Source organism: Patagioenas fasciata, chromosome 1, assembly GCF_037038585.1.
Source record: "Patagioenas fasciata isolate bPatFas1 chromosome 1, bPatFas1.hap1, whole genome shotgun sequence".
NCBI lineage: Eukaryota > Metazoa > Chordata > Aves > Columbiformes > Columbidae > Patagioenas > Patagioenas fasciata.
In genome coordinates this window covers 68,007,780-68,031,789 of record NC_092520.1, presented here as the reverse complement: position 1 = coordinate 68,031,789, position 24,010 = coordinate 68,007,780, and the positions used below count along the sequence as shown (strand labels likewise).

At 37.7% G+C, this 24,010-nt stretch overlaps 1 protein-coding gene across 2 annotated transcripts; it reads left to right on the top strand.

Annotated features, from left to right (window-relative positions):
- The first annotated feature begins 1,620 nt into the window (after window positions 1-1,620).
- Window positions 1,621-23,484, top strand: TMEM182 (transmembrane protein 182). Of its 2 annotated transcripts, XM_065829528.2 has the most exons (5): window positions 1,626-1,968; window positions 2,365-2,464; window positions 3,757-3,855; window positions 12,512-12,649; window positions 22,298-23,484. In XM_065829528.2, the coding sequence occupies exons 1-5, from the start codon at window positions 1,828-1,830 to the stop codon at window positions 22,519-22,521; spliced, it is 702 nt and encodes a 233-aa protein (XP_065685600.1). In that variant the 5' UTR covers window positions 1,626-1,827; the 3' UTR covers window positions 22,522-23,484. The 2 variants fall into 2 exon arrangements, with proteins under 2 accessions (XP_071664201.1, XP_065685600.1); XM_071808100.1 differs by lacking the exon at window positions 12,512-12,649 and having other exon boundaries at window positions 1,621-1,968.
- Window positions 23,485-24,010: the final 526 nt, after the last annotated feature.

Here is a 24,010-nt window from a genome sequence, read left to right as displayed (position 1 = left end):
CTGAATTTGGGCATATTAGTCCTGAACTAAATCATTAATTGGTATTTTGGACACATTATTCTAACCTCTAAGTAAATATTTTCTAAAATATGCCTTATTTTCTTTTGTAGCACATTCTATGTGCTCTTCTTTTCCTAAAGATTTTTTAAATTTTTTTCTTTAATAACATGAAAACCAGTAAAATATGGCTTTGTGCTATAGCAGAAAAACATCATTTTCCAAAGTGACGTTTCCAAACATGACTTTCTGCTATAGAAAAGTGAACGGTGTCAGTGGCTGTCAGGGAAAACAAATATTGCAAAAGTGTCTGTTTGACTGAAAGTTCATTTACTGTTCTGTGTTCACTGAAATTGTTCATTGCAGAAGGGCCACAAAGTATCAGATGTGTTTGTGTATGAAGCTAGTATACTGTCAAGTCTGGATAAAATATGACTTGTAACAAATGCAAATATGGGATTAGGCAGATAATGTAGTGTTATAAAAACACTCAGGATACATCTCTGATTCATCTGTCTGGAAATGAGGACAAGTGGTAGAAACAGTCTTTTCCTTGCTCTCCTTGAGCACGCTGCCACACTCTCCACACAGATACAGGGATATTGGAAGTAGGAGTCCATCTGGGAGACCTAAACCTCTTGCAATAATATTTTGTGACAAATATTTTCTGGAGTAAACTGACTTCTTCCTTCTCTTGGTCCCAGAATTTCTCAGCATGGGAAGTCAGTGGAATTTTTTGGGGGTAAGGGCTGCAGGATCTGGTGCATGATGAACTCAGCAAATCTCTACAGAAGCATGCCCTATACTCCACAAGAAATGTTCAGGAAGGCCTGCTTGGCATGAAAAAAGTTGTTGGAAAAGCCTTCTTCTTGTGCAGTGACTCCTTGAAATTTAAATGTGTTACCTCATCACCTTCCAAAATGGCCAAAGTACACATGTGGGAAAATTTTTCAAAAAGACTGAGGTTTCTTTATGAGATGCTGGGAGGGTGTGCTATAGTAGTTGGTTTCACTTTTTCATCTTTAGAATAGCCTTTTTTTTTTTTTTAATTGCATACTTTTGTGATATATGCATATAAACTGAATGTGAACAAATTAAATAGTTAAATGTTTAGTTTAGTGTTAGTGTTTAGTTTAGTGTTGTTAAGGCCATTACTTTAAGATGTAGATTTTTAAATCTAACTGTATTTATAAAAGAAAGTAGCATTTTTCAAAGGCATGTCTGCAATTTGGCTGCTATATTCTAAACTTCCATAAAAAATCTCAACCTCCATTTAGCAACATGACTTACAGTAACTTCCAGGGCATTGCATGTGTCTGTTTTCCTGCTAGCAGACTTGGAAACATTCACCACCAAGCATGAACTTTGGAAGTCCTTGCTGCTACTGTGTGCCCCGTAACACAATTCACGTGGATGGCCAGAGCCATCGCAATTCCATCACCATCTGCATCTCCACTGATGTTCATGCAACAACTGCAATAATATTTCAAGTCAATCCCTGATTAGTTAGGGGAAGGTCAGCTATTTCTGACTGGCCTCACCCAGACAGAGAAACAGAATGAAGGTCTGCCATCAGTGTCCTAAAATAGAAGGCCCTTTTCAACTGTCAGGCTTGTGTCAGACACATGCAACACAAATTAGGAGACGCAAATTGACTCACAGGGCATTGGGAAACACAGGCAGAAAGTCAAGCAAAGAGAAACTTCTTCAGATATGAGCTGTATTCTCCAAACAGCTTTTTAGTCACTTTCCCTAACCTTTCATTTATTTTACTGCTTCATCTTAAGTAATTTTTAAAAGTACCTTTTATTTTTTAATATAACTTTGATAATGAAACTGAGTGTGGGGATATTTTTTGGAGGCTTCTTTGCAGCTCTGGGGGTTTTACTTTTTTTGGTGGCATTTGGAACTGATTATTGGCTTCTTGCTACAGAAATAGGAAGGTGTTCAAATGCACCTGAAGGTGTCGGGGTTAGTATGGACATTTTTATTTATAATCAGAATTATATATGTAGGTTTCTTGGATATATTTATTTTGTAAGAATTTACTTCTCTATGAACTTTTGAATAAGCTCATTTTGACCTTCTGGAGTTTTACAAGCCTGCTTCAAGACCTCTTGTAAACCAATTGTAATCAACTCTAAAATTAATTTGTCTTTTCTGATACTACTTTTGCAACATGAGTCTTTCAAAGGAAGTATAACTGTTTAGATATGCTACAGCTAACCTATATTCAAACAGGCTGTGTTTCATTGTGATGGAGGTGTTTTTTATCTCAATATCTAATTTCAGTTGAACTTGATTCTTTCAACCATTTAAAATTGTTTGATAATGGCTTCTTTTTCATATTTTATTTTCCCCACTTAGGGAGAGAAGGCCACTTTCCATCATGAAGGTTTCTTCTGGAGGTGCTGGTTTAGTGGAAGTGTAGGAGAGAATAATGCTAGCATGTGGAATTTCTGGTACAGTAAGTAACTTTACATTAAATCATACATATTTAACTATCACCTTATACAGTGAGTGTTATGGCTGTCCTGTTAACCTGTTAACCATTCTTATCAGGACAGCTTCTTGTGATTCATGGTTAAACAGGCTGTTTATTTCTGTAACACAGGACAAAAGACATTAATGGTTAGAATGGTCCATGAATTTTTCCTTGGAGAGTTTCTCCAAGTAGTTCCATGAATGGGTTAAGGAGGGCAATTCCACTGTGAAAATGGTGTAGCACACATCATCTCCAGAAGAATCCCTCTACTAAATTTACGGATGGCCCTTTGCTTTCTTTCACTGTATGCCAGGATTCTGGAAGATCAGAGTGTATTTTCCAACCAAAATCTTCCATGAGGAAGAGGTCAAGCAAAGCTTTTCGTATCTGTGACTGTACCTCAGAGGTACAAAGCTCCCTCTTCTTTTTGCAAGTTTTCCACAATCCTTGTGAAATGCAGGTGCCATCATACAAATTCTACTTCAATAACCAATATTTTGTTAAGGTATTGCTTGGTCTTAGGTGGCAAATGTAATATTCACTGTAGCTAATTTCCCCTTGTTATTTATCTGGAGAATTCTGTGGTCAAGAATCTGAAGATTGAATGTGGTTTAAGCTATAGTCAGCCATTATCTTTTGCAAGGAAGAAGGTGATGTTTTTATAAGCTTTTAATATAAGGAGTGAAATTACCCTTCTTTGGAGATATTTATTCCATAGACTAAAGTCATATTTGTGGAGACTGTAAACTTTCTGAATATGATTGATAATTTTCACTGTTCTTTCACAAGAGAAAAAGTAATTTCCTGGTGTGCTGTGGTTTTGTTGTTGTTGTTGCTGTTGTGTTTTTTTGTTTGGTCGGTTTTGGTTTTTTGGGTTTTTTGTTTTGCTGTTGTTGTTGCTGCTGCTGTTGTGGTTTTTTGTTAGTTTTTTGTGGGACTTGCATTAATGAGATGGACATAATTAATCCCCACAAGAGAAAGGTACATGTGCATATAAAAGCATACCTATGTATTGCATATAAATTGCAGGGTGCCTTCAGCAAGGCTGCTTTGCTGTTCCCCAATACAAATCTGTACTGCCCTTTAAGGAACATCCTTGTCTGGATAACAAGGCTGGTATCTCTTATCAAACCAAATCCACTCTAAGCTATTGCCTGGGAAAGAACCTGGAATCTTGACCTACCAAACTCAGTTTGCCCATTTGAAGAAAAGGCTTAAAATCCTTTATTGTTAAGGCAGTAAAATATTAATCTTTAGTTTTATTTCACTTTTAGCTAACCAGTCACCTTCTAAGAATTGTACACATGCTTACCTGTCACCATTTCCTCTTATCCGAGATGAACACAACTCAACCTCCTATGACTCTGCAATCAGTAAGTATTTTTTTGTCTGCAAATGGATACAATGCCTGTAGTTTCAAAAAACCAATGTGGATGTTTCAGTATAAAACAGCCTTATCACTCCACACAGTTTAATTAATACAGTTTTGGTGTTTCATACGTCTCATCATTTTACAACAAACATATTTAAACCACTTAAATGAATGCTTAGCTTTAAGCATGATGGCAGAATGGAAGTAATTTCTTAAATAAGAGACATTTCCTTTTTTTAGTGCTTTTTATCCAACATGAAAAGTAACTTCCTTGGGTTGAATGCATTAAAGAAGTACTTCTTCTCTTTTTTTTTTTTTTTAAATAAATTGCCACATGTGAAATATATCACATTTTTACTTTATGAGGAAGGACCAGTGGGGCCTTGATACTGTCTAAGTTTATTCAACTAACATATACTGCACCAACCACTGGATGTGCCAGCTTCTCTCCATTGACACTATAGGGACCTAAGGCTCTGCAATTACTCTGAACAGTGTTTGCCATACATGAACAATATAGCCTAAGACTGTAGCAATGGGCTGTTTTGGTTTGTGAACCAAGCTCTTTTTAAATATATATATATACACACACATATATATATTTTCTTAATAATAGTTCAAAATCCTCATAATGTTAAATGGAGATATTAATACAAAAAAACTTTAGTGCAGTAACAGAATCTATATGCAAGGTATACAGTAATTAAAAACCTTATATTTGAATGATATGTGGAAAGCTCTGTGTTTATTACTTCACTTAAAAATATTGGTCACATTTCATCAGATCAAGGGCTTCGTGTGAATGTACTTGAAGTAAATCACTTCTGACACATTTTATGCAACTTTTTATATAACTTGTGATGTGTGGATGCTGAATATCTGAGCTGACTGACTCAGCGACTTGAGTGTTCCCTTCCTGTCCTAAAGCTGTAATTATCCATTTGCTAACTTTGAAGTATCTTCAGAAACCAATTTTTATGCTGCAGACCTGAAAAAAGAAAAGAAGTTGGACCGATAATTGTTCTGTTAATCTTTAGAAATGATGAAGTGTTTGTCCATGCAGAATTCAGACCTCACCGTTCAGAAATCTAATCTGTAGCTTCACAGCACATCTAGAACAGTTTATCTTTTCATTTGAAAGTGACAGAGTCATCAGCTCCTAATAATCTAGACAGAGTTTGTATTCCACCATTCACTTCTACATTCACGAAGGATCCTCAAATTATACTGCATGATTACATAGAAATGGACAAACAAAGAATAAGGAAAGGAGAAGGAATATCATAAAAATTTTAATTAATTTTAGTTAATGTTTGCCAAAAGAACCACTACTCAAATATAATTTTCCTATCTATATTTCATATTAGAGAGAACTGTACTATAGATGCTGGCCCAGGTAGAGTGAATTCAGAGCCATTCTTGCTATATAAATAGATACAGTTGGATTGCTTTCAAGCTCATTAAAACTGAAGAGGTTTTTTTTATTCCTCTAGTTCATTTTCAGCTTCCAATCTGAGTTATTTACTAGGGCAGGTATGGTTGTTTAAGTATCTTTCACAACTTTTTATGAAGAAGGTTATGTCATTGTCTGTTCTGTTAGTTGAAAACTTGTTTCTTCTTCAGTCTAGTTTGACAGTCCTGCGCATGATATTTGGCAAACAAGTTTTTAAAACCTCGCTGCAAGTGCAGTTGCTAAATTAAGAAATACTAAAAGGTTATCCTCTTCGTGATTCACAGTGGAGGAAATGCTTCTCTGTAAAAGCCAGTGGTGAAAGCCCTTGGTTTGATTTCATGAAGAACAAGATTTCATCAGCTATTTGTATATCCAGTTGGCTGCATCTAGTATCGTACATCAGCTAAACATAGAACAAAAGGGCACTACCAAAGATTGAGGTTATTGTCCCTTTGGTTTTTTTGAGTCTGCTACTGTTTCTTGATACAATATTACAATTTTCATGACTCATATAGCTTCTCAACATATTAACTTTGGGGGATAAAAAAAGAAATATCCTACACAGGTTTATCACTATGTTTTTAGCGAGTTCCTCGAGTCCTATTTTTAATTAGGAGTGGATGAGAAAAAATATTCTGTCATCTGAAAAATACTTAGTTGCTCTTTCACAGAAAAATAAACAGCTGAATGAAAAGCTTTAGATTTCATCAGAAAAATCAAACGTGTGAACAACACATATTTGTAGAGATCTCTAACTTTCTGTTAACAGAACTGTGAGTTCCTGAGCAAGTAAAAGCATGTGAGTTCTTTTACACCCTCTTTGGCTTAAGAAACTTTGGGACCTTATCAGAGGAATATAGATTTAACTGCAGGCTCTAGTGGAAACACAAGTCTGGCTTATTGGTGGAGTTCTGTGTTACCATCCAGTTAGAAGGGCTCAGGCAAAGATAAGTTTCCTGAGGAACATAAAATCTCTGATGATTTTTGAGTTAAGTGACCAGAACAAGTTCTCTGTTGACATTAACTCCTTTGGTATCCATAAGAATTTGACTCAGAGCCTTTCTGGGCCAGAATTCAAGAGAGGCTCAGTCTATCTGCTCTTAGCTTTATTTACATATTTTTATATGTTGGTGTTGCAATGGCTGTGTGATAGTTCCCAAAAAACTCAAAACACTGAAGACCTTGAAGTTAAATGTTACAGTACACCATACAAAGCTTTAGACCTAAGGCTTGGTTCATACAAGCCTAGACTATGAGCTCTTGGTGTCAAGAATTATAGCCTTAGATGGAAATGCAGTGACACAAAAAGCCTGCAGTGCTTCTTGTATTAGGGATTTGAATGCATATTTTAATGTCTCAGATTTCTTTCCTTCATTACTGTCAGATGCATAATCAGCTTCAAACGGTTAGATAGCATTACCTTGAAACTGCAGCTTTGTGTCTTTTAATCACAGTTATAATGTTTTTGTTCATTCCCTGGTTTTGTTAAATATCTTGGAGGAGTGGGAAGGACTTCACCTACCTGCAGTGTAAGGTGCGGTCCAGAGCTGTGCTAACCATAATTTATGGTTAATGCACTTAAAGAGATTTGCAGGCCATGTCATTTATCTTAACCTGGATTAGGTATCTATATAAACTCAGGGGAAGCCTGACTCCAGTGACTTTCTATTGTAGTAAAGTGGTTTATAGTGACAGCTGTTATAGTGTGCAGCTATTAAGTGGACTTAGACAGCACCTTATTGTGTTGTCAACACATTCATTTTTATGATGATTCACAAACATATGTGCAACAAAATACAAGTGAGGAATAAAAAAAAAAAAAAAAGAAATTAGCCCATCCAATAAAAGTGCCAGAGTAGTGACCTCTACATTCTAAAATAAACACACATCTGTATAATCATAATTAGATTGGTTATCCCATCAGGCTATTTTGAAAACATAGTAGTATAGTACCTAAATAATAATTCATTGCTAGCTAGATTAATGCATAAGATCATGTCATTAGGTTGTGTAACACTTACATTCAGGGACTATAACACTTTTAAAAAACTGTCATTTACTAAAGGACAATACTACGCCTGTTTTGAAAAGTGTACGAAGTCCTTACTTGTACAAGTAGTCCCATTTGCTATAGTGAGATTATTCCTAAAAAAAAGAAGTGCAAGATCTAGCACTTAGTCAAGTCATTAATTTTATTTTTGAGGGTTTATTCTTACAACTTTATTTGGAAATAACAATAGTTTATTAACTGTTGTAAATTGCCCCAGCACCTTCTGAAGCTAAATTGGAAGCTATTTAATGGGGCTGCACTGACACATTAGTTTAATACTCTGAGTTGTAGCTGCTATTACTTTTTTTTCCTGACCATTAGTATCTTATTTTGTCCAGCACTGGGCACGTTGCCAGCATTTGAAGCAGTGCCTAATATTATGTTGAATACAGAATGTTTATAGGACTGAAGCAAAATTCCCATTCAGCAACTATTGCATCTAAAATGGTGTGATCAAATTTATTGGCAGGTTTGTTCCTAGGTTGAAATTAGTGTAAAGTAATCCAGAAAACATCACCAATGAAATCTGAAAATAAAAATTGTACAGTGAAATGTTAGCAGCAGCCTATTTCTAGGGTAAAAAAAATTATGATGTTAGGTAATACAGTCACATAATTGCCCATGAGAGGTTGTTATACAGTACATTTACAAAGGGAGAACTCCCCAGCCACCAAGCAGTGATAAAGCAAGGAGTGTTTAAAGAAACAATGTATTCATACTGTGATTATTGTATTTGTTTTACTGTTAAGGTTATTAAAAAAAAAAAAAAAGATTATTACTGCTAAGGGATTGTAAAGGGTACTGAGTGAAACTGAGAAAAGTTTTGCAAGGTTTACTATTTGTCAGCTGTGTGTCCTGTGCTGCTGCTGAGATGTTTGGTGTCATTTACAACTGTTTATCTGCAGGGAAGATACTCCTGATTTAGAGCAGTTCAGGCACTTCACCTTTCACTGTATTTTATATTGTAAGTGATGTTTGGATACCTCTTGTCAGAAGCATTTTGATAACCTCTTACATTAAATAGAGAGGTAAAAAAAGAAATATCTAAAATACAGTCGACAATCAAATCATAGGAAGGGTTCACTTCAGAATGTGAGCTTGTCAATGAAAATTCAAGGCAACTTTTCCAAGTCTTTTTGCCTATCATTAGTATTGGTTATGCAGCATTGTACTCACTTATGCTTCAAAAAGTTTTTCAGCTTTGTAGTGCTTAATAATTTGTGTTTGATATTGAATTTAAGATTAAGTGGCTGGGGATTTTTTTGGTAGGCCACAGAAAATGTATGGACTTATGGCTGAGATTTTAAAACACTTGAAGTCAGCAAGGGCAGTAAAATGTGCTACGGTTTCATGAGGTTGGTGTTAACATCTGCAGTTGTAGCTAGGTGTTGCATTTTATCATTAACCTGTTCCTGAAGTGCGTGCAGCTACTACACGACAGGCGTGCACTGCAGGTGGCACAGCTGTCTAACTTTGTCAAATATATTATTGCTTCTCTTTCATATCAAGCACCAGTAACGTCTTAAAATAAGAATCCGTGGTGTCAGTTTATGATCAATGCTGGGATGTACTATACTAGAAAAGGAGTCTTTTAATAGTTTTTAGCTGTTTATCTGAAATTGTGTCCTTTACTCAAAACCAGATACTTCAGCTAGTTTTCAGATGATGCAGAAGTCTCCAAAGGAACCTGAATTAGGATCTTTAGGGAGAAAAGCAAGTAACGAGGCAAAATTACTTGTCATGCAATTTTGGAGGAATATCCTGCAGCTATAATATTCCCATAGTATCCTAGCTGAACAGTGCTGAACTCAAAGGCAAACGTACCGTGTGTACTCCTGTTTGCCTCTATGTACTATTTTATTTTTAGGCTTGCATGTCACTGCCAAGGCATATGTTGTACCCGATGAAGGGGCAACTTACCAAGACATGTTACAGCACTCTTGCCACACAGAGCAATGATATGTAAGATGAAAACTACAGATAGATTTACTTGGACTCTACGGTAGTGCTTATAGTTTATTTCTTCTAATGCTGGAAATACTTGGAATAATGCATGTACTTGAGGTAACTAACTCAAACATATCTGTGAAGTACCTTTCAGAGGCAAGGGTACTCCTTGTCATCTGGACCAGAACATGGACTGTCTTATGAGCTGCCTCAGTGAGACCTGAAATGGTGCAAACATCTCGTAACACCTTGTACCTATACACTGAACCATTATTTCATGAAACAAGATGCTTGTATCTCAGTGTCATCCCTTTTCATAAGATATAAAGAAGCATAATTCAAAGCAGCATCTACTGTTGAGGTGTTTTGTTTTGTTTTGTTTTGTTTTTCTGTCATGATCCACCTCAGTCTCAGAGCAGCAAAGTCTTTGACTTGAAGGGTAAGTTCATTCTTAGGTAGTTCTAATTTTAACCAGCTTTTTTGTGTTTAGATGTCAGCTAAAGCTAAATGACAGCAGTAGGGCTGCATTGTAATTTTGAATGATTAGCTCTGCAGGAACTGATCTTGCCCATCTAGGGAGAGAAGATGGGAAATGTGGTCTGTGCAAAAATGGTCTGAATATTAAATAAATAAAGTCTTCGTTGCAGAAAAAGTGGTTACTTTTTAACTCCTTTACTAAAGAAAAAGCCTAAGTGCTCTTAGGATGTTTCCTCAGGTCTATGCCACAAATGACCCTAATGACATTGTCTTGCAGATTAGAGGGGGTAGTCTTTTGCTTGAAAAGTAGCAAATTTGGGATCATTGCAGACTTTTTACCTGACAACTCTGCTCTGTTTTCAAATTGATGTTTAATGATGGAATTAGCAGGCTTAACAATATTACAATTATCAGATTTTATCTATGATTCTCTAGAGTAAATAATTATTTCTAAAGAAATAGAATGGAAGCTTATTTCAGGTGATAAATCAGTATTTCACATATAATGCATAAAACAGTTATGTTGTTGGAGGAGAGAAACAGCTTTTCTCTTGTGTACTTACAGAGAGGTTTCAACAAATTTTCATCAGTTACATTTGTACTCCTTTTGTGTTTAGTTTCCAGGAATATTTGAATAAATCAAGCTTTTTGGGTAAAATTTCACTAAAGGCAGACTTCCTGTATGAAGAGTAGATAATGAAACTGTATACTAATTTTGTAATTCTGGAGAAGCTTGTATCCTTGTCCATTCAGAAAATAGCAACACTGCTTTATGACTCAGGTGACTGACCATAATGATATCAAACAAAGATTTTTCAAGGTCCATTTTGGCCAACGTGTCCTATTATGTAGCATGACTTTGAAGTACCTTGAACCATCCATGTAAAAGAGTTGGGTGGTTATAGGCTGATTTAGCGGTATTAGGTTTTAAATGAGAAAGTAATGTCCCATGGACTTGGGGACTGCGATGAAGCTTAGCAAAGTAGCCCCATGAGTAAAATAATATGAAATTGCTTCAGAGACCCAAGACTGAAGGACTTGAGAGGTTTACCTTTCTAGGTTTCCATTCACTGTCCATTTACATTAAGTGAATCATTTAACTATGTATTTAACTTTAAACAGGTGCCTAAGTCCCACAAGAGGTGGAGTACTTAAATCAGAACACACACTAAACTGCTTTGCTAAGCCAGTCTTGCTTCTTACAAATTATTTCCATAGTTTTTTGTTTTTGTGGAAAGAAGACTTGTATTGAATGCGAACTAAACTGCAGTTTTAACCCTTCTGCCAGCAACTTTCAGACACATTCATCCTTCCCATGCCCAAATCTGCTGATCAGTGTGGTGAAAAATTATTTCTCTGAATGCTTGCCTGGATTAAAAAGAATGTTATTTAAAAAGTGTAGCTAATGTGATGTGAATGTGATCTAGCTAATATAGTTACAAGGCTTATAAAAGTGATATGGTGTGTATTTTAACCTGAGTTAAGCTGGTCAAGTTAAAAACTGTAGATTTTTGGAACACATTAGTTGGAAGCACAAGCTGATAATGTCTAGTGCATCTTTAAATTTCAGATGAGAGAAACCTGAATTATTCCAGAATAGCTGTCTCTAACAAGCTGAATGAATTTGAAACTTCCATGATATGAACCAGTATAATAGTTACTTAGTTGTGTTTTGCCATAACAATAAGTAGGTGCTGTCAAATGATAAGTGGCAGTTTCTCTTGTAACTCACTTTTTCTGACTTGCCAGCTGGCTTAAATGCTTTCCCTCAGTTGGGTGGAAATGTTTTTCACTGACTGAATTGTCAGTGCTTCAAGATTTTCAGATCTGACGATGGGGATCTTTGCAACTCGTAATTTTACTAATGGGTTGTGTTAATATACCAATTTTTAAATTCATGGGAGAAATTTATGTCACTCTTGTAGCATTTGTAAAATGATGACTTTGTTAAATGGATGTGCAATTAACCAGCTAAAAAATAATTGTTAGAAAGACTCTTTTGGCCAGAATATGTCACAAACTCTCGGCTCATTTATCACCAGCTGCATCCATTAATTCAGCACTGCTTGGCACTAACAGGGGCTTCTGAAACGTCACATTTTAAATTTAACAAAATACAAAGAGCTTCAGAGCAGGAATAGGCTGCTTTAAAACACTTAACTGTTTTTCAGAAACCTGGTTTACATTTTTTTTCCTCCTCTCTGCTACTTTATATTTCATTCTATTGAATATGACTGTATAGAAGGAGAATTAATCAGTTGTGAATTGTAGAGAACTTAAGATTGCTATTGGTGATATGGTCTGAGCACTAAGAATGTCAAGATGCTACAGCTCTCTCCTTCTCCCAGACAATTTTTGTAAAACAATTGAATCCTGTCAGTCTACTCATTTATCCCCAAGAATCTGCTGCAGCTTTGGTGTACCATTCTCAAAAAAGCATAAATTTGGTTAAGTTGCTATGTTGCAAGTCACTGCTAAATATTAAGCAGATGGATTTCATTCATGGTAGCTTACAACGTATTTTCTATGATCATTAGATAAGGACGGGCATTCAAACCTAATTTGGTCCACATGACATATAATATATATGCACAATAGAATGAATGCTTCTTTTGTTAATAAGGAAAGTTAAAAGAGAGAGGGAAAAGAAAACTCTTTGTTAGCCAAATATGTCACTTATTTGAGTTCTAAAGAGTGTTGTATTCTTTTTTCTTTCCTCCCTTTCTCCAGTTTATCGAGGTTTCTGGGCAGTTCTTATGCTCCTGGGAGTGCTCACTATTGTGCTGGCTAGTTTCTTCATCATCTGTGCAGCTCCTTTTGCCAGCCACATTCTGTACAAAGCAGGAGGAGGCTTTTACATCATTGCTGGTGGGTATACAGTTTGCTCAGTCAATTAAAGAATAGAAAGGATTAGGTATTTCTCCCATATTCTGTGATCAAAATTTGTATTAATTATGGTTAAAAGAAAGAAAAAGCATATGATGGTACCCTTTGGTTTGTGGAGTGCCTGCCTTGGAAACAATTATTTCCACAGTTATTTAGTTATGACACTATTCTAAAAGCTACTTTTGGATTAAGATAAAAAAATCCAAGACGAATCATGGAATTACACTGCAATTTCAATCTACCTTTTTTAGCAGGAAAAATAATGCATTTTTAGGGATGCTGCCTTATAGGATTCTTAAGGGCTTTAGCTAAGGAGAGTCATTTTTTTATCAGTGACACAAAAGCAATGAAGATGATTATGGTGGGCTGCTTCTAAAGAAGTCATAAGACAGAGTACATTCACATGATTAATATAGGAAAAATGTTTTGTATATGATTGGAATACACAAAATAGTTATCACATGTGAGTAAGTGAGAGCTCTCAACTCTGCTATTGGAAGATAACAAATAACTGAATTCCCTCCTTCCTCACAACCCACACGTACCACAGAGGATGCCCCCTTCCAGGATTCAGCTGATATGGACAGATGTCTGGGACGCCGTTCTGCTAACCTTGCAAAGCCTGGGAAGGTGCTACACTGGTGTGTGAGATACAGTTGTGCAGGATGTAAATGACAGTATGTGCTCAATCACTGTTCTCTTTTTTATAAAGTCTGATGAGAAGCATTCCTGTGAGAACAGAATTGTGTTATGGGGTAGAGCCACTCGTGTCAGGACCAAAAGGCCTGGCCTGTCTTTCTGCTTCTGTCACTGACCTGCTGACCTTGCTTACCCGCTTCACCTCACAGCTCTGCATATGCAGCTAGTGATCATTGTTCCCTTTTAAAGGACCATCAGCGAAGTGCGGGAAGTATTTTATAACATTTTTGCCAAAAACCTCCTGCATACTTGCATTTGGTCCCTTGAGAATTACTCCTTCATTCTTCTAAAAGACATACAAAAAATATTCATAGCCTGATGGAAATCCTAAGATATTTCAATGCTTTCTGTCACTAATTTGCAGGCTAGGAGCCCATGTGAGTCCTGCTCTTTTCCTGCATTTGTACTCTGTAAAAACCTCAGTTGTCACTAGGAAGTAGCAGAGGCTGTTGGAGAGGAAATGAGCACTTGGAAGGCACTGGGAACTGATGGGCATAGGTCTGAAGAGATGTGTATGTTCTCCATTCTGGGTCACATCATCTTCCCTCACTTAGACAGAGCTAATCTCCCTTGGCTTCCCTAGGAGGCCTGCAGGAGGCAATAAGATTAATTGACAGTTACATGGTAGCTGTGTGAGAAGTTCCCCCACCTGGGAATTAATTTCATCCTGAAAGAGGGGCATGGTATGTGTCAGATGAATGTGTTATGGAGCAGCCCTACACCTCTCTTTCCTTTACTGAGGGAATCTGGAAAGATTTTTTTTTTTTTCAGATGTGTCAAGTTAAGTGAGCTTTATTTACCCTGTGCGTTACCTTGGGCTTGTCTCTTTGTCCCTGTCACCCTTTGTCCCTCTAGAGAAGACATTCTTCAAGGGAAATAATGACTTTAACTCTCTTTCAACCTTAGGACTGTTTTCAATCAGGGCTTCAGAGAAGACTTGTGTTATTTTTACTATTACCATTGCTGTTGAAAAGCGAAGGTATTTAGTATTCCACAGTGCACGCACTTGTCCTAGTTACAATGACTTTATTATGGCTTTTTTTTTCCTTACATCCACCTGAAATCATCCTTGCTGCAGATTGTGACCATTGGATCTAATCCTTTCAGTGTGCATGTGTCTGAAGAATCTATTTCCGTCTTCTCTATAACTCCATTTAGAAAGCTGAGGATTGTTTTCTTCTCCAGACCAAAACTCCGTAGCTCACTCAGCCTCTCCTTTTCCTCCATCTCCCTAACTGTCTTGTTGGTCATAACTTCAATTTATCAGTATCTCTCTTTAACCAGGGGGGCCTCAAACTGGACACAGTATTCCAGATGTGATGTCACAAATGCTGAGTAAAGGGAAATAACAGTATTTTCAAACCTGCTGACTGTGTTTTTACTAATGCAGATCTGCATGAGGTTAACTTTCGTTTCTGCCAGACCTGCTTGAATTCTTGCATACTGAGAGGGACTGTAAATTGTGCTCTAAGAAAGCTGCCTGTGAGGAAGAATCAGTTTTTCTGGGCCCCTTTGCCCTTCAAAGCATCCTTTGTCCTTCAAGGTATACTTTGCCCTTGAAGGCAGCCTCTGTTGAGATCCTGCCTACCAGTTCTCTGAACAGACTGTTCTGAAGTTCTGGGTTTTTTAATCTCCTAGTCACCTTCTGTATTCCTCCCAGGATACTAAAGTTTGCCATTTCTTGGCCATTATAACCACAGCCAGCACCATTTGTCATATTCCTGACCAGTTTTTCCTCATTTGTGAGCAGCAGGTCCAGCAAAGCACTTTTGTTAGTTGTTTTGTTCCACATCTATTTCAAAAAGTTAGCCTTGATTCAGTCCATCTACCTGGATTGCTTACAGTCTGAAGTCTTGGCCTTCTAGGAGATGTTGGTGTGGCTGAGTCCCTCATAGGAACCAGAAATCATAACTTTTTCTAGTATACTTCTTCTTGATTGCCTGACCTGTAGTGGATGCCCACCATGACTACACCCTTTTGTCCACTTTGCAGATCTTAATCCATAAGTTCTTGTTCCTGTGAATTCTGTGTATTCAACATATTCTTTGTGCAGACTACGTATATCCCACCCCATCTTAACTGTGTGTCCCTAAAGAGTCTGTATCCGTCCAACACAACTCTCCAGTCTAGCAAGCTGTCTTATCATGTCTGCGATTGCAGTAGTCTCATCCATCATCCAGTGACTGCAGGAACTTGAATTCCTCCTATGTTATTCCAGCGCTGAGTCCAATTGTGTACAGGCATTTGAGATGGGCTTTCAGTTGTGCTCCTCTCTCAGTGGAAGCGTATGAGCCTCCCTCATTGCTCTGTCCCATGCATATGCTCTTCATTCCCTTCCCCCTGCTTATCTGGAGGCTTTGATGTTCCTTTGCCAATGGTCTGTGCTTGTATCTCTTCTCAAAAGGTTACTGAGCTTGTTGCTCTTGTCCTACCTTACCTGATGGGTATTATCTCTCCCCAGCAGTCCTTGTATCTCAAAGAGGGTACCATGGTCACGGAAACCAAAGTCCTGCTTGTGACACCAGCTGCAAAGCTAGGAGCTGATGTACATCAATGTGTGCCAACTTTTCCCCAAGTCTTATCCTTTGGGCAGTGGGTTAGAGAACATCATCACCAGTACCCCATGTCCTTATCCCTCATCTTCAGAGCCCTCAAGGACTTGAGGTCTCTCTGCCAGCATCACTGGTGCCCAGGTGGATGAACTGCAAAGGGTCTCCAAGGGCCAAAGGAGCCTCAGAATGCTCTCCATAGTATCACACTGCCCAAGAAAAGCAGCAAAACTACCCAAAGAACAATTCTGATGTCTGATCTATGGCAGAGTTACACACCTGCCTTTTCTTCATCCCAAACTTTAAGGCTGCCCACTTCTCTTACTAAGTGGTGCAGCTGCTAGTTCAAAATGGAGAGGTACAAACAATTATTAATATTGGTGGCACCTTGCTGACTAGCAGTTTTCCCCATTAATCTTTGTAATTACATTAACTACTTGAGGCTGAAAGTGAAACTGCAGATGCTACATCTGTGGGATAAAGTGCATATCACTTCAACAATACAAAAATCAGTGATCTGAACGCTGTCTTTGCACCCTCACCTCCGTGTCTACAATATCAGAGGATGGAGCAAGAGCAGCTACAGTAGTACAAACTGTAAAAAGCCTTATAGTTGCTTCAAAAATCATAGGAAAATAAGGGAAAGCTGCCATAAAATAATCACTTAAAGCAGCCTTCAATAAAGACCATAATTACCTTGAGCCTGTTCCTGCCTGGGTGGCAGTAAAAACTGTCACCTTGTACTGATGTCAAACAAGCAAACCCCCGGGATACGCATAGATCGTTACAGAGTCACACCCTTGTGAAGAAGCAAGATTAGAGGTATGACTTCCACTTCCTGCCAAAAGAATGAAAAAAGCTGATATTTAATTCTAGTTCCTAGATGAGGACAAAAATCTGTCTTCAGAGATCGGTGCCAGCTCCCATAACTCTTAAGTGGAATCCTCTGCACATACTTTGGAGTGGAATGTCAACCATCCTTTTTAAATAAAATCACAAGAGGCCAAGGTAGGTGGTAGAATCTGTAATAAGGACAAGGACACAAAAATACAATTGGAAAAAAAAAATAGACACACATACAAGTTTTACTCAAGTGAGATAAAGATTTCTAAACTTCTAGGCACAAGTAAAAATCTCACATCATTCTTTCCAGCACCTGTTGTCTTCGTGTCTGCATAGTAAAAGATTCATGCTGTAAACAGCCATTCACCATTGACAAGTGAAAGGCATTTCTGCGTGGGAAGAATAAGTACTAAAGGCCAGCAAACTGCTTCTTGAATTCATAGACATTTCCAAAGGTTCTCTATTCTTTCTCCTCTGCAATATGCACAAGTATTTCTTTGAAAGAAATTCAAAAGAATAAATGCAAAAGACAGAAAAGAGTGACCTCAGAGAAGTCCATGTCTTATCACACTGCACAGAGCTGTATATCAAACATGTGTGTTCTTAAAATTATGCAAAACGGAAAAAAAGAAAGAAAAAGGAGAAGGAGGGAAGTATTTATTTGTCTTAATCTCTCTCGGACATATTTCATGTCCTAGGAATAATTTCCCCCATCACTCCTGATACACGCAACTGCCGTTTTATTTTATATTCACTAAAAGGCAAGGGCAAATGGACATCCCCACACTATGCAAAAGGTCTAAATGCTGAAAATTTAGAAATACACATTGTTCCTAAAAATATTTGCTTCATGAAATTGTGGAGTTTTTTTCAGTCTAAGTACTTTGCCTTGGAGCTTGAATATGAAAGTTCATGACATTCACAATAGATAGTGTAGGAGTGCAGCAACAGATTTCCCAGAATAAATATATATTCATTTTAGTATATTCTCCTTCATAATGGATACACATTCCTATTACACTTCAAATAGGTGCTTTCTGAACTCTTACTGGCATGACTAATATTCTGAAGGAAAGAGATAAGCTGGTGTGGCAAACCTGTGGATACAGAAGTAGGATGGAATAGCAGTAGTGTAGTTACATAAATAGAGGAATTCTTCCCACTGTCTTCCACAAGCAGCATAAAATGTATCTAAGGAAATATTCTCCAGCAGTTAAAGAGTCTAATTCTGACCTCTCTTCAGTTTTGCATGGGCTCTCCCAATGGTTCTGAGTTACTAGTATTCCAGTGACTGTACTAGATTCCGCACAATCAACTTCAAGTCTTGTGATTAGGGTGATAAAAAGAAATAGGCTAATTTTTAACCTTTTGCAGTATAGGACTTTTCTTCAAAAATGCTGTACTCCCTATATATAAATTGAGGCAGTGAAATTTTGCAATGATGGGATCTAGTTTAAAACACTTAAGCAGACCAAGATAGACAATTGCTTAACAAGATTTTGTATTGCCTTTAGTCCAATGCCTTGCCTTTTGTTTGAGTACACTCCAGTGAACAGAACTTCACCAACTGGTATAAATAACAAAAATAGAATGTTGCAGAAATAATGTTGATGTATGAACAAAGTAGAAGGATGTAGAGGCAGAAAACTTGTATTTATTAGCAAATCTGGTGTGATATGTGCTATGTGTTAAGCAAATCTGCCTTGGCTTTGAGGAGCAAAACTCCTTTGAAAACCAGAGTTGAGAGCAAAGCTTGGATACTTAAAACCACTGAATATCAGATTAGTTGTTTCTGTGCCTCATTTTAATTTCTATGAAATGGAGATAAATCCAGCTTTTAATCTATATTTTTGTAAAGACTATATAAAGTGCTGACTGTTATTTGACGTGACTATTACAGTTCATAATGCAGAGACCCAATGGCTGTCTTATATGCTGGAAAAAATACTTAACATGTTATGTGTATCTGAATTTTACATGCTGTTCAATCCACTGAACAAATTGTACTCTGTTCTTGATACTACTTACTCTTCAAAACTTTCTTGAACTATTAACATCCCTCCATTTTGTTAAAATAAGACAATGCAAATATAATAATATAATCTGAAAAGAAACAGTATTCTTTTGGAATCTAACAACCAGATAAATATTTAAGCTCTAGTAACCATTCATTAAGCTCATAACTTGACTTTGAACCAGGTATTTTGATGCAATCAGTGTAGATGCTAGGAGGAAAAAACATTTAAATCAGAGAGACTTGCACATGTGCTTAAATTTAAGCACAACCTGAAGTGCTTAATGGATAGGAAGGAACTAAAGCCTCTGGCCCTAAACATCAAACGTTTTAAGTAGATGCATTAGTGATAATAGAAGTACAAGGTCTGCTTCTCTGCTCTCACCACTGCTTCTAATGTACTCGAATGTCTTAGGAAACAAGACCAAATGGACAAAACAGAGTCTACCTGTTAATAAATGCTCCCGTTTTCCTTTATCTCTGTTACCATTTGCAGCACACAGGAGCCTCAGTAAACCTCTGTGAATGTGCTTAGCTCCCATGAAATCATAACTCTGTGAACCTTCGACAAAAGGAGCACTAATGAATGAAATGCTGTTGGAGGCTACAGGACATGGTCAGTTTTTACGTAGTCTGATTCTACTGTTCAAGACATTTCTTGAACAAACTAAGCAATAAACTTACTAATTAGCCTCCCTTAGCAGATAATGAGAATCCTTAAATACTCCTTCAGAGCCTCAATTAACTAGGAGGGTTTACATATTGTCCGTTTTTCTTCTCTTTTAAAGAAGGACATTTATCTCTGCTTGACATACATTTCTTCAGCAAATTTCCATACCCAACAATTTGCCACACACAGGTATTAGCAACTTGCTGTGAAATCACCCGATAGATTTCAGCTTCCCTGAAGCTGTTTTACCACTGGCAGCACTGGCTTGCTGTTTTGCACCGACATGGAACTTGGCTCTAGTTTAACCACCAAGAAGGTGTTGCTTCAGACTGCCCGAAGAGCAAGGGATGCCCATTTCGTGATGAAGACACCTCTGAGTCTTGTTTTTATGGCAGATGTTTCTGACTAACTGGGTTGTTTAGCTTTGTGTCAGCCCAGGGTGCCAGAGGTCAAAAGTGTTCCAGACATGCAAGGCCTGGTTACATTTATGTGCTGCTAAAGTAAGAGAATGTACATCATCACTTTCTGTAATTACTAGTGTTTTGGACAAAGTTTGCCCTGATATAGAGGGCAAATAGCAGACTACAGACATTTGAAAATGCGCAAGCACAGCCATCTGAAGAGGTGGATTCCAATGTTCATATGGATTATGCTGTATTATCAGATCTTTGGGCTAGAGGGGTTTTTTTGGCTGAAGTTTTGAAACCTTGAGAAAACTCCATGTATCTAATAACTCCATTTATTAATTTGGCCCTGAATCTTCTTACTTTTTACATCAAAAGTTACTACCTCTGGTTCTAATTTTCCTGTGTTGCATACATTATCTGTTATCATTAGATGTTCTGTTAGAGGAATCTTCTCCTCAGATTTACTTATATTTGTAGAGTCTTCAATTTAATTTCTCGTTCTTTGTATCTGGGCCTAAGGTGATCCTTCTCTCTGATTGTTTCATCAGTTGCATTTTTGATACAATTGCAGCACTAAATGCCATCAAAATTGAGTCTTACTTACATAAAATACTTTCAAAATTGAATTTACGCCTTTTAGAGTTGAGTGGTATTTTTTTTTTTAAACTTTGTTAGGAATTTGAGCCCTAGCGAAAGCTGTAATCCTGGAAGTATATTTCATAGGCAGGAAATGCGTCTGCCTCCTTTATTTAGTTTTTCTCCTTTCAGCCTCATAAAAATTGCAGAACCTTTGGGATTTTCAGTCACATTTTTACTCTGCTTCATGTTAACTACTTCAGCTCATTTTTTGGTGGGCTTCAAAAGGTAGTGTTCATAAACATTAAGCCGTGAGCTCTCACCTGTCAGATGTTCAGGATGTCCAGAATGTAAAGCTGTTACATTATGACTATAAAGCACCAACAAGAATGTCACCAGATCACCAATTTAAACTGCTGCAGCTAACCTGATTTTGCCTGAAGCAAATGAGGGAGGGGTGATAAGAATTGCTTCCTGGTGAGTGGGTAAGAAGGGCAGAGAATGGAGATCTCCAGCATGTCGGGGTGGGGATGAAGAAAAATAACCATGGAAGGTGACCAGGACCAGTGGGTGTGGAAGCAAATGCCTATGCATGGGTGCTTACAAAGTGCATTTGTGGGTTTTTTGCCTCAAGTGTCACATTTGCTCAAGGTTGCATTGCAAGTATTTAGAAGGATGGGGAAGAGACCACTAATAACTTTGACTTTGCTGTCCTAGAGCCTATAGACTCAAATTTGGCAATAGGTGTTCCCAGGAGTATGCACTGGCTTGTTGATTTAATGAGGCACCTAAACACCCTGGGATAAAAACATGATGGGCTAGTGTCCCCCAAATATTTTGTTGTTGGACTAGATAGTCCTGCTGCTGTAACTGTGCTGTGGCAGCTGGAGCTCAAGGAGCAAATGGGTACAGGCTGGAGCACGCAAAAAATTTAGACTTGTGCCCTCAGTTTTCCAGCTGATCTGCTAGAGCATCTGTGCTGCAGGCTTGCATTCTTCAAGTGTCCACATTCCTCTAAAGTGAAATGAAATATTAGGCATGCCACTGGTACTTTGGAATGCACTTTTCTTCTTATATCTCCTTCTGGTGCATAGTAACAAAGAGATTAGCAGAGTTTGTTGGGACATGTGCCTCTATTACTAGCATGTGTAAACAATCCAAAGGCCTTTCAGAGGAGTGGTTGGGAAAAGGCTGTGAATTATGTGGTAGATTATTTCCAGGAAACTGTTGTATCCAGTCTGAGGTTAATACTAGTAGCCTGCTCATAACTATTATTTAATTATTGTTGGGTTTTGTTCCTATCCCAGGAACCTCTTTTCTAATGTGGAGGATTTTGAATGAAATACGTCTGAATTTGTCTGCACAGTATTTGAGTCTGAAGGTAGTATGTTCCAAACAAAGCCCTTTTCTTAAGAGAAAAGAAGCCAAATCTAGAGAGGTGAAGATTATAGGAAGATTTCCCACCCCTTTCACCTTTTGATATCTCATCCGAAACATTGTGATAGAAACACTGTCAGAGTTTGGGAAGCAAAAGTGAGTTTTTTTCCCAGGTCATCCTATCCTGTCGCCCCTTCTTCCCCCTCCCTCAGGTCCTGAATACAATATGGTAAATAAATGCCCTAAACACACCTGTGTTTCAGTCTGCCTACAAAAAACAGATACATCCCTTGTCATGGGAGTGTGCCTTTCAGTGCAAATCAGAAGCAAGGTGGAGAAAGTGCTTGTTAGAGGAAGCCAAAGACAAAACCCATCCAGTGGTGACTGACCATGCCTTGCAGACAGGGCCTCAAGCATTGATGGATTTCTAGGTATTACCTAGCACCCAGCATTTGTCTCACACTCTGTTGTTAAAACCTGGTGTTTCTTTTCCAGGTGTCTTGTTTTCGCTGGTAGTCGTGATGTACGTCATCTGGGTCCAGGCGATGGCTGATCTGGAAAACTACACAAACATGAAAAGAATGGATTGTCCAGACTTTACTGTTTATGTACGCTATGGTTGGTCTTTTATGCTGGCTCCTATAGGAGTATTTTTTGCTTTATTGGCAGGAATGCTGTTCTTGTTGGTAGGACGTGCCATTTATCTACACTCAGACTAGTCATACATGGCTGAAAGGAATACGGGAATCCTAGTGGATCTTAATGACAATTGTAAACTAGAACACAATTTTATACATTATTACCATTATGGCAATCTTAAGTATGCAGGCAGACTTCTGGAAATACTTGTGTTACTTGTTTAAGGGTAAAGGACACAAATCGGTACAGGAAGAAACTGTGTTTAGTCCGAACTAGTGGGTTTTTTTTAATTCTTTAGAAAGTACACACATGGTTCTCCATATTGTACTATTAGCAGCATTTTTGCAGTTTTGCAAACAGAAGAAGGCAAAAATTTTCTGCAACCAAAAGCCCAATGTGAAGTGGGCCAAATCAACATTTTATACATTTGTCTTTTAACATTTACTTTGTGCACCTTGTGGAGAATGGTACAAGGTGGAGGAGAAAACAAACATTCAAACACAGTAATTCAATCTACCTCCTCTCCTGCTTTCCACTACTTGCCTTCACATGAATACAAGCAAACATATTTACACTTTATAAAAATAGAGTGCAGTTGTTTATGCAGCATCCATGGGAAGGGGACGAGAGAGAAGACAGTTGCTGTGAACAGCGACCTGGTACTAGTTCATACATGCAAAAGCTTAACTGCTTCTGTTACACGTTTCTCTTCTCTGTATGCATTTTAAAGCTGTCCACATCTATATTCTGAAATCCATGTTTGTTGCACGATTCTGTAAGCCAATATGCCATAGTTAAATCACTAGCTGAAGTTATGCCAAAGCTGAACTTTGAATTACAGCATTAATATTTTAATCGAGTTTTAAACCTTTTCTTTTTGAATGGAATAATTGGTTCCTCCAACAAACATTTTCCTGGTTTGTGTAAAATGACTTTTTTATTTTAAAATGTTCAGTATGAAGACAATATCTAGGACATGAAAATGTTTTATGTAGCCTTCATTTTCCCAGATATTAAAAATCGGCATTATAGACCAAGCCAAACTTGCCTACTGGTCATCCCAGGGAATACGGTGAGCCTAGCTAAGGCGGCAGTGGAGGTGGATTTGGTTCTGTATTGTACGAGTGGCTGGTTCTCTGTGTATGCGTGTGTGCGCGCATACGCTGGGAAGATGGGTGAGGATGGGACTGTATGCATGGTATGGAAAAGATGGGGTGGAGTTTGGGCATTGGGCCCAAGTTGAAATTAAATCCATCTGAGGGTGTGTTGGTTTTCACTTTGTAACTCAATGCAGAATAATTTGGGACCGATGGGGAAAAATAAAGACTGCATGTTGGTTTCTTCTTGTTCATGATGCTTAATTCCACAGCTGTTATGAATACTGAAAGCATCACTAAAAGGCAGGAAAGGAATGCCCACCTAGAAGATGTGGTGGGTCAGATTGGATGTTGCTTCCATTTCAGGAGCTTTTGTGATTGGAAGCTTTCCAGCCTTCCCTGCTACTTATTTATTTTTCCATCATCACGATTAGCTTCATACATTATAAAACAGGAAGACAACAAGGGTGGG